General features: G+C 42.2%; 1 protein-coding gene across 1 annotated transcript in view; it reads right to left on the bottom strand.

The window, feature by feature from the left end:
* Positions 1–9,320, bottom strand: part of marchf4b (membrane associated ring-CH-type finger 4b) — a 12,755-nt gene extending 3,435 nt beyond the window's left edge. Inside the window, exons 1-3 of the mRNA XM_005723347.1 lie at positions 7,887–9,320; positions 1,742–1,897; positions 572–764 (exon numbers count right to left, since the gene is read on the bottom strand). Coding sequence (XP_005723404.1) covers positions 572–764; positions 1,742–1,897; positions 7,887–8,318 — 781 coding nt within the window. The 5' untranslated portion in view covers positions 8,319–9,320. The remainder of the gene's footprint in view (positions 1–571; positions 765–1,741; positions 1,898–7,886) is intronic.
* Positions 9,321–10,207: the final 887 nt, after the last annotated feature.

Raw genomic sequence — 10,207 nt, forward strand, 5'->3', positions numbered from 1 at the left:
TATATATATATATATATAAATAAAAGAAGAACAAAATCCCTCTTGTGTTATGACAGCACATAATGGTCTTTAACGTTTGGCTGACTTTGGCTCCGTAGCTTTTTATTATAGACTGAAATGCATTTTAATGTATGCAGTGAAAGCCACTTTAGCTGAATTTTGAACATTCAGCGTTCATGTTTAATTTATGATGTGAGCTTTGGTGCAGCATCTCAGCCTTGTGAATATAGAAACAGCGATAAAGACAACAACAAATAATCGTAGAGATTGACCAAACAATGCAATCAAATATTGATATGAAGCAGCTGACTTTGTGGTATGGATTAATTGCACTGAAACTGCCCGTGGCATTTACAGTTATTTGTAGGCAGCTGTTAGGTATAATTACCCACTCTCCTGAGCACTTTTGACATTTACTTTTGCCTGTTGAATGCTCATGAATTAATGTGACCAGAGTGAAAAACACTCAATATAATTTTCAGTAGTAAAATGCTCAAACCCATTCAAAGAAGACGTAGAAATATTACATTTAGTTTGAAAAGTGATAAATCGCAACTGCTTAGCGCCTCACCGATGCAGACGACATCCATGAAGCCGTACATGCCGTAGCAGATCTGGAAAAGCAGATCTTGACGCTGCCAGCGGGCTGACGGGCTAAAAGACGACCACACCAGCCAAGAGATGCTTGCCATCAGGAAGAGGGAGCCCAAGATAGCTGCTGCTATCTGCACCTTCTCTATCACTGTCAGAGAGATAGCCTGCCACTGCAAGAAGCAGAAGAAGTAGAAGGATTAGCGGTAGAGCTTAGGAGAAAATTGAGAAGCTAATCATAAACCAATTAATGTAAACATTCAGATTATAAGTTAATCAGGCTGAACTCAACAAAAAGACGAAGTCACACATCGCTCTCACCCTCGAAAACAGAAATCTGTGGCCTCTCATAACCCCATCAAATCACAGAAAAAGAAACTGCTTCTGCAATCCTTCTGTTCTAAACATCAGAGGGGAAAGGCCTGTTTAATTCAGATGCTTTCATTTTTTTCCACCCTGAATTTCTCAGTTTAGATTCTCCTTCTTTGGGTTGCTCTCTTTAGAGGTAGCCACAGCGGATCATCGGTCTCCATCACACCCTATCCCTAGCATCTTCTTCTGTCACACCAGTCCCCCCTGCATGTCCTCCCTCTTTTCCTCCTGCTTGGCAGCTCCATATTTAACATCCTTCGTCCACCCCAAACATCCTCTGAACATGACTGCCTTCCTTCCTCATTTCTCCCTCCCCAACCTCCTGCAACAATGGCACAGTTTCCACCCGCACCCTGCTGTTCAACAGCACCGGTGACGGTCGTTAACCTGGATCTCGACCAATCTTATTGATGAGCTGCATGTCTGATTTGGCAAAGATGCCCTTCCTGATGCAACCCTCCCCAACCCTTTATCTAGCCTTGGGACTGGTACTAGAAATATACTGGCTGGTCATCAGAGACCAGCTGGAGCTGCGGTTAATGCCTGTTTTCTTAATAAAAAACAAAACAAAACAAACAAAATATGACATGAAAACAAGTAACTCCATATAAGTGGTGTCATGCTCCTAATTACATAACAAAGGTTCTATGATTTGAGATTTTGCAGTGTTCAGTTAGACTGCCATTATCACCAAAAAACAAACAACTTGGTCATAATTTCCGAGCTGTAAATACACAGTGATATTTCTGAATTGGTGAACTTAACACCCACAGCTCACCTGTAGGGGGTTCTTGGTGCTGATGGCAATGACCTGATATTTGTAGTAGCAGAGTTCACAGGCCCAGGAGCCTCTCTCACTGATCCATTTGATGAGGCAGGGCTGGTGAGTGCAGCGCACTGACCCGCTGCACCGGCATGGGCTCAGGAGCTCCCCCTGCAGGAAACAGGCAGAATAAGTTAGTCCCTGCTAACCATGACAAGAGCTTCTCATAATTCAGCCAAAGTAAATGCATAAATGTTCTGCTCTGGTTTGAATATAACTTGATTTAATGGGCTGGTTAACATTGTTTAGATGACCATTTTATGGCCTTATACTACCTTCGATGAGTACACTCTAAGAAGTGATTTATGATTCAGAAAAAATACCAGCTGACGGACCCTTTCTCTCCATCTTATTCACCTCTTGACGTAACCCCTTTACATACAATAATAAGTGCGTTACACTGTGTTTATATTTCTTGCACTTCTTTGTGTTGGCTTATTGATTTTCTGAGCGCTCTTTGTGCACTGCTAGGCACACACACACGCAGAGCACTTTGCATGCCTGTTACAGCAGAACAACAGATCAGGTGTGAAATGAAAGCTTTGCCTTACACCTAGTTGACAGGCAAAATGCTTGATTACTAGTACCGCTGAAAGTGGAGGATTAGTCACCGAAGCGCCTGTGAAAGAGCAAACCCTAACAAAGCTGCAGCATACAGCACAAAGGGAGCAGACAAACCACAGCTCTTGACATCAGTAGAGCTGCTATAGACATTAACTATTTTATACTTACAGAAATGCAAAAGAAGCTCAAAATACTCGTTCTGGTCGACCTACATTTCTCTACAATTCACATAACAGTTCAGAGCTAGATCCAGTATCTGGTCTAGTTATCAGAGGATGGTTTCTTGACATCCTGTCCATCATAAAGTGACATTTTTGAAGGCACTGTTAGTCACTGAGGTTGTTAAAGGGCATTTCAAATCCCTTCTGTCAGCACGATGACAGCCACATACTGTATGATTAATGTGACCGGACAGCCGAATAAATGTTTGTGTTGCGGGTTTATCAAACTCTAGGTGGCACTGAACTATATCTTAAAGAGGTGGCTCTTATATCCTTTTTTAAAAATGACCTTCACTTTACCACCTTAAAGCAGCTGAAGTAAAGGTCTGCCTTCGCTCCCTGAACGGCTGCTCGGTGGTCAGACGTGTGAACCACATGAAAACATCACTGGTGTCAGGTGAGGGAGCAGAGATCAAGCTGCCTTATTTTTAGCCGTTTCCATCATGTTTTCAATCCAGCTGGATGTGACAAGATTTCAGAAAACCAGAGCATTTACTTTTTTTTTTTCTTCCCCTCTCTCTGTCATATAGAAGGCTCGTAAATACTTAAAATGCAGCGAAACCATGAAGTTCACTAAATTTGACACCTCTCAGGGTTTTTTTTTTCCATTTTGTACCAAGATGTGCTCAGCTATATTCTTCACTAGACATTCCTCTTAAGCCGTATTTAGCCTGAGGAACAGATGAGTTTTCTAATCTCTCACCCCAGGCTCTGAGCTCATTAAAATATATTACTAATCTTGTCATATTGGATATTGATGATGACCCATAAGATGTAGGCATGCCACCTTTTTAAGGTTCTGACCTGCACTTAAGAAACTTGGCTCTATAAAATTCATAGCAAGACCTTCTTGTACAGATATTTTAATCTTAATGAGAATGAACAAAGAGCCTGTAGTGAATGAACAAAAAGAAATTAGCCGGCTGTCTGCTGAAAGAAATCCCCAACACCCCTCCCCTTCCTTACTCTCTGAACTGAGCCACTGCATTTCTAAGGTATTTTTAATTCAGTATTTTTTCTCCATGTCTACCCTGAGTGCAAAAATTGTACAAAGCAGTGAACAGAGTAAAAAATGCAGCAAGTTTCCAAATGATTTCTCCACGTTGCTATTTAGCTGACACCTCTGACAGACGGAGCAGCACCCTGGTTGAAGAGAAGAGAGGAAAAAGCAGGGAGTTAGGGGAGAAAAGGCCCATCTACAGATGGCCAGGGTGGGAGTGTATTGGCAGGAGGACCAGAACACTTCTGTCGTGTCCAGAGGGACTCGGGCCACTCACTGTGACTGGCCTGATGGCAGCCAAGAGCCGAAACCTAGATCACTCCAATACAACCGAGGCTGGAGGGAGCGCAAGAGAGACCGATAACAAACGTGGCACCAAAGCCCACGCATGGAGAAAGTGATAACTAAATGTCCTTTTGTTGATCAAACAGCAATAATCAGTGAAAAGAAGCCCAACACAATGGAGCAACATATTAAAAAGATATGGCTGTGTTATTTCACATCTCTGTGCTGCATTTTCCCAAAGCACCTCCCAACAAGTCATTTTCTCCTTAGAAAATTGGATTCCCTCGCAATGTATATAATGGCATAAAAATAAATTAGAGGTGGCTATTCACATTTTCTTAAGGGTCTCGAATCAATGCAAGTGAACTCCATTAACTCTGAGCAAGGAAAAGCTGTGCTATGATAATCTGGCTCGCACAGAAGCAGAATGAAGGAGGATTTGTACAATGATGCCCAATAACAATCAGTCCGCGGGCTTTTCTTCTTTAAGAACCTGCAAAACTGCCGGGAAAATTTTTCATCTATAAACGTAACCATATTAAACCAATTACAAGGAAAATAAGAGCAATAAGTGAAAAATGAGGCAGAAGGCCAATAATATTTAAGTTTATTTAGTTATGATGACTGATCGTAAAATATATGCAGAGGGATGTTCCACTGAGTGCTGATTTTATGGGAACCATCGGGCCTACAGTGGCGGTTAATGACTCTTTAAAAGGTAATTGAATAAAAAGAGAAACTAGGGTTTCTAATTTATGTTCATGAATTTACAGCCTCTGAAAACAGACTTTAGCAATGCCAAAAAAATAAATGAATAAATAAAATCTAGCATTTTGGCAGCTTGTTTATATCCCATTTCCAACGAACGGGCAAGCAACATATGATGGAACAGAGCAAACTTCAGCACTGTGGGGTCATACAGAAAGAATGATGCTGACGTGACCCCTGGAGGCTTCTTGTTGTGCCTCAGACACAACACACTCTGCAAGTGCATTATCTGTGCTCAGGAGAAAAAGCAAACACATATTTCTACCCAAGCAACAGGCACCCGCACAGTTTCAACATCCAACTGACGTGAAGACAACAGTAGGAGGATTGCCTCAAAGAGCACTTCGGTAACCTTTGTACGTGGAAAATATTCCACAATTTTTCCTTTGCATTACTTAAAAAAAACAATAAACTTCTTTTTTGAAGTATGTGCATAACACGAATGTATCCTGGGAAAATCTATGACCTGAAAACTGCACATTCTTTGAGTGACGAGGTCGAGATTAAGTCTGAAAGCAGGAGCCTCAATAAAGCAAGCTACCGAGAGCGCTCTGTAAAGCTTCTCAGTGACCTTTAGCTAAAAGGAAGCCATAGTGGGCTGAAATACAGTATGTATGTCTCAAGTTAGCTGTTTAGAAAAAAAGAAGAAGAAAAAGATGAATAACCCGAGGTACAGAGGTGAAAGACATGAATTCATGCAGTTTCATCTGATATTGGCTTCGTTTTTCATTATATTGTTCGCAGTATGTGTCTTACAGAGTGGATTATATTTTCCAGTCAATTCTGATAAAATAGGCTGATATATAAATTTATATGTCAGCTGAAAGAGTTATTCTTTGGTTCTTCCTTACCAAACTGGCCATAAAATTCAAGAGAGGAAAAACAACTCTACAAAACAGTCCACAGTCTGTAAATTGTGCTATCAAGACTATGTGTTCAGTGTTTCTTGTTTCTGCAGAGAGGAGGTGATATCAGAGAGATTTTTTTAAAAAGGCATTGTCTCATGGCATACCTGAAAAGTTACCATTACAATCACCAGTACCTCTTAAAATCCACATTTTTGGAAATTCCCTATAGAACTCCCTGAATTTAAAAGGAAAATGTGAAATCCTTAAAACCAGAAGCACTTCTGGTTGTGAATCTCACCTCAAGGAAAACGGCACTTATAACTCTGACAGGTATCCGATTACATGGACTTATTACATTGTTTGGTGTCATATTAAATCACAGTGCAATCATTTTTCAATGGCTGCCTCTTCTAGGCACTCAAGACTCTTTTCTAGTGGGATGCTTGAGGAAAGCGATGTCTTTCACTCCCTTCTTTACTCTGTCTTGCCTATCTCAGCCTTGGGGATGGAAGTGTTTTGGAGGTGGGTTGTCAGATCAGATACTGGCTGCTTTGGTCTATGTGACATCCTGAAGGCTAAGGAAGAATAGAGGATAACTAATGTCCCCACTGCCTGTATCACAGAGCGATACACAGAAAGTCCACTCATCCCTCTTTTTTTAAATGGAGCCTCATTCTCCTTGTACCCATTTACACCTCAGCAGATCCATATCTGGACTTCACCCAAGCCAACAACTCAGACAACAAGAAGAGGAAAGCTGGCAAAAGATAAAAACTTGCATAATGATAAGACAGCATGAAATCAAGTGCTATTGACTTGCTGCAATGTCTCAAGGAAGCATTAATGAGATGTGTTGGAGGAGGCCATGGGAAATACTGCAAATTTTCAAGGCAGTGTTTTGTATGCAGTGCAGCATGTGCTGACTATCCATGGAGTTTGGGGAGAAAAAAGAAAAAAAAAACCAAGGATGAAGCCTTGTCTTCCAATCTCATAACTAGACCCCATGTCAGTAATAATTACAAAGTCTGAGCTCAGAGGTGGAATGATGCACAAAATTGCTCTTGGAGTAATTAGTTGATGAAATACAGAAAGATCATAGGCTATACACTGTGCAATGACCATGAAATGATGCAGTAAATCTTCCGCTTAAAGGAAAAGCAACTGTGAGTGCAGACTGTCGGATAAAAAAATGATGTTCTACACCTCGGTTATCTTGCTTCTTGATTTTTTTTTACAACCTCTCTACCTCCACTACCAACAGGCGAGGTGTGACATATTTGTCAACGTGCTCTCAAAAGCTCTGTCAAACAGTGTAACTAATGTGCCTGCAAATTGCTAAGTGTCTGCCTCTCTGATATAATTTAATGTTATTTCTTCGTGGCCATCTTTTCACATTTTCCTCTTCTGATTGATGTACTGTGACATTATCATCAATATGGCCCCAAAGGCGGAGGCAAGCGGTGTGATTAACTTGAAGGCTCTCTTCCATCTGCTTTGTGCACGTTATTATTATGTTGCCGTTTCCAGGTGGTGTGCGTGAGAGGCAGACTGAGAGGTATTTTTTATTTATTTTTTTATTTTCCATGCATATAATGCCTCGATGTGAATTCAGTGTTTGGCTATAATGAGTTGTTACGGCATCCCTGCATATCCTCCACACTTGTCAGCCACTGGGACAAGGTCTTTCATTATCCTCCCACTGCTAGCTTTAGCTGTCTTTTCAAGCCATGCAATGGGATGAGTGCAAGATGCAGTGGGGCCCTATGCTCAGAGAGCTCTCTAGCCCTGCAGCTGCCAGTATTGGGGTTGTTCCTTAAATAATTTTGAAAGTAAGATTACACTATTCTCGATTTTCCACACAAAAAAGCACCTAAGTGTCATGTAATTATAGTTAATAGCATTAAACCTTAAATATTGGCATAATCATGCGAGGTCTCTTTTATACTCTTTACCACAAAGTTGGCAATAAAAACAGCCCAAAGAACACATTTCAGGAAAATCTTGTAGCTAGAACAAGGCTCAATTGTGCTGCACCAGCCAAACTACAACTGATGAGTTACTGTAATGCGACTCATGCTGAGTTGTAGACCACCAACACTGCTGGCTGCCCTAACAAGACACTACTAGTGTTTTTCTTCTTCACTGTATAAATAAAACCTGAGCAGTGCACCCTCATCTAATGAAAAGTCTGCAAAATGTGCAACATTTCCAACACCTGATCCGGCCACTCGGCGGAAGGACTTGTTGCTACAGTTAACCTATGCTCCTCCGAGAGCAGCAGCACCAGATTGCATTGTGTTACAAACCCCAGGAGAGCAGGTGTGGGTGAGTTATTATTAATTGATGGATGAGGCTGACATTGCATGGCATTAATCTAATTTAAACATGCAGGAGGACATTTTTCCTTCACTTACATGCTCTGGTCCCTGGAAGCAGATCCTGCACACAGGCGTCCTGAAGCCACTTTCCGTGTAGCTTGTGAGAGAGAACCTCTCCTCCAGTTTGCCCTTTGAGCAGTCATCGGAGGAGCTGCTGCAGCCGCGCAGGGCCGCCGACAGCTCTGCAGCATCGACCCAGCCCGCCACCGGCCGCTCTGCACCCGGTGGCTCGGTGTCTCCCGCAGCAGGCTGGGCAGTTCGGTCCCCGGGGTGCTGGTGGCTCCGCGTTAACGTGTTGTTGTTCTCGGGGACGGGGACGCTTGTTTCATGGCTTTCCGAAGCCTGGCCGCTCATGGGGGTCAGCGGAGGAAGCGGTGTCGGCGGCGCCGGTGGCCCGAGCAGGAGCACCCTCAGGTCACCAAGCAGGACGCAACAGCGGCTCTTCAGCATGCCCTGTCTGCGCAGCATCAGGCTGTCTCCGGCCAGAAACTCACAGTACCATCCAAAGGTGCTGGAAGAAAACAGTATGTACTCTATGCGTCCCCGTCATAAGCAAACACTTCTTCATATGTGGTGGGATGGGATAGTGGGGGCTGAGGTACGTCTTCCAGCGCTTGTTTGGTTTCAAAGCAGCCTTTTAAGATTTTTTCTTTTCTTTTTAAATCCACTTTATTTAGGTTGGGTGCTTTTTATTGTCTTCCCACGAGGGTGTGGATATAAAATGCAAAAAAATCCCTCCTATGCAAACAAGTGTCTGAAGCCATTAGCCTAAGTTCAATGAATGAAACGGCTATTAGAGGAAAGTCAAATATGAGACTGATAGGAATATGCATTCAAGTAATAAGGTTATGGCCCGCTCACTCAGTGTCCACTGTCATTTCATGGCCTTAATAGTCTGCCTGTTCTCTACAACATAAACTATCTCGACGGGCTTCTCCCTCCGGATTCGCGACGTGTGCAGAGACCAAGATTTAAATCTGCCTATGGTTCAAAGAACTGAGATAGAGAACAAAATGTCAGCGCTCAATCTTAAAATTAGAAATTAAAAATAAAATCCAGCCACAACAACGAAAGCCACGCTTTAAAACCGGTGGAGCTGTCGACGTCCTGTAAGCTTTTCACACCACGTTAAGTCGATCGATGGCGTGCCATGTTAGGGAAGCGAAAAAATCTGTCTTACCTGGCGAGCTACACCGATTTCTACACGACTCACAGTTTCGGGTTTTTTTCCCCCCATAGATTTTCAGCCAGACTGCAGGTCGCTGGCAAGTCTCAGTGAGGTTTACATCCCTAATTATCGAATTTCCAAGCAAGCAGGAGGGTTTAAATCCGTCCGTTTAAATCCAACGCGATGGTCGGACTGTCCTGCTCCGGGTGAAAGCATCCGTAGCCCCGGATTCTCCTGTGATCATTGGCTGCTGAACTGGTGCTGCAGCTTCAGCACCATGATTCCTGGGACAGCTCCCAGACGCCACACGTCACCACCGCACAGTGATGCAAGCAGCCAACTCATTACTACAACTGTGGACGGAGACAAATATGCTTCCTTATTTGTTTCAGGGATACAAGGAGACGTTAAGTTAAAGGTGACACCGGTGTTTGTTTTATCTTATTTTAAGGGGGTAGGTGTTTTCTGCCTTTACACCTGGCAAAAAGAGGCGAAACTAAAGTTGTGGATTCCCTTTAATTATTAAAAGAATCCAGTTATCACACAGCACAAATTTAGCAGAAATATCACACAGCACAAATAATTTAGCAGAAATGATTAGTAATATCTCAGGTAAATGGTGTAGTTGTGTGGCATGGATAAATAGGGTGAAAGAGGATACAATATTGCAAATCATCAAGTATGAACAAGGAAAAGGGGGAGGTGCAGGGTTAGATGACAAATGTAAAAATGCGTCTGATTTTAAGCAGTATAGCAATAAAAAGATGCATAAAACAAATGTTCAAACCAAGTTGTGAAAGACAAATTATAATGAGAATCTTAAGAAAAAGTAGCACAACGGTCTTAATCTGTTTTCTTTAAAAAAAAAAAATCAATTATTCATTTGGTTCCCAAGTGGAGAAAAAAAACCCCCAATCGATCAACCACTTCCATCACAAATCCCAGAGCACACGATGATTTATTAATATTTGTAATAATTAAACAAAATAACATACAGATGTTATTCAGAGTGAGCCAAAGATTTTCCTGGTAGTTTGACATTAAAGATGACACATTCGAATTACACTATACTACTGGGTAGTTTCTTTTTCTTCTTCTTTAAGCTGCTCCCTTTAGGGAGATCAGCTGATCGTCTGCTTACATCTCACCCTATCAGATAGAGTGAAATGTAAGCGGTGGGAGATGTAAG

Source organism: Pundamilia nyererei, unplaced genomic scaffold (assembly GCF_000239375.1).
Source record: "Pundamilia nyererei isolate P.nyererei 1_Seehausen unplaced genomic scaffold, PunNye1.0 scaffold00009, whole genome shotgun sequence".
In the NCBI taxonomy this organism is placed as follows: domain Eukaryota; kingdom Metazoa; phylum Chordata; class Actinopteri; order Cichliformes; family Cichlidae; genus Pundamilia; species Pundamilia nyererei.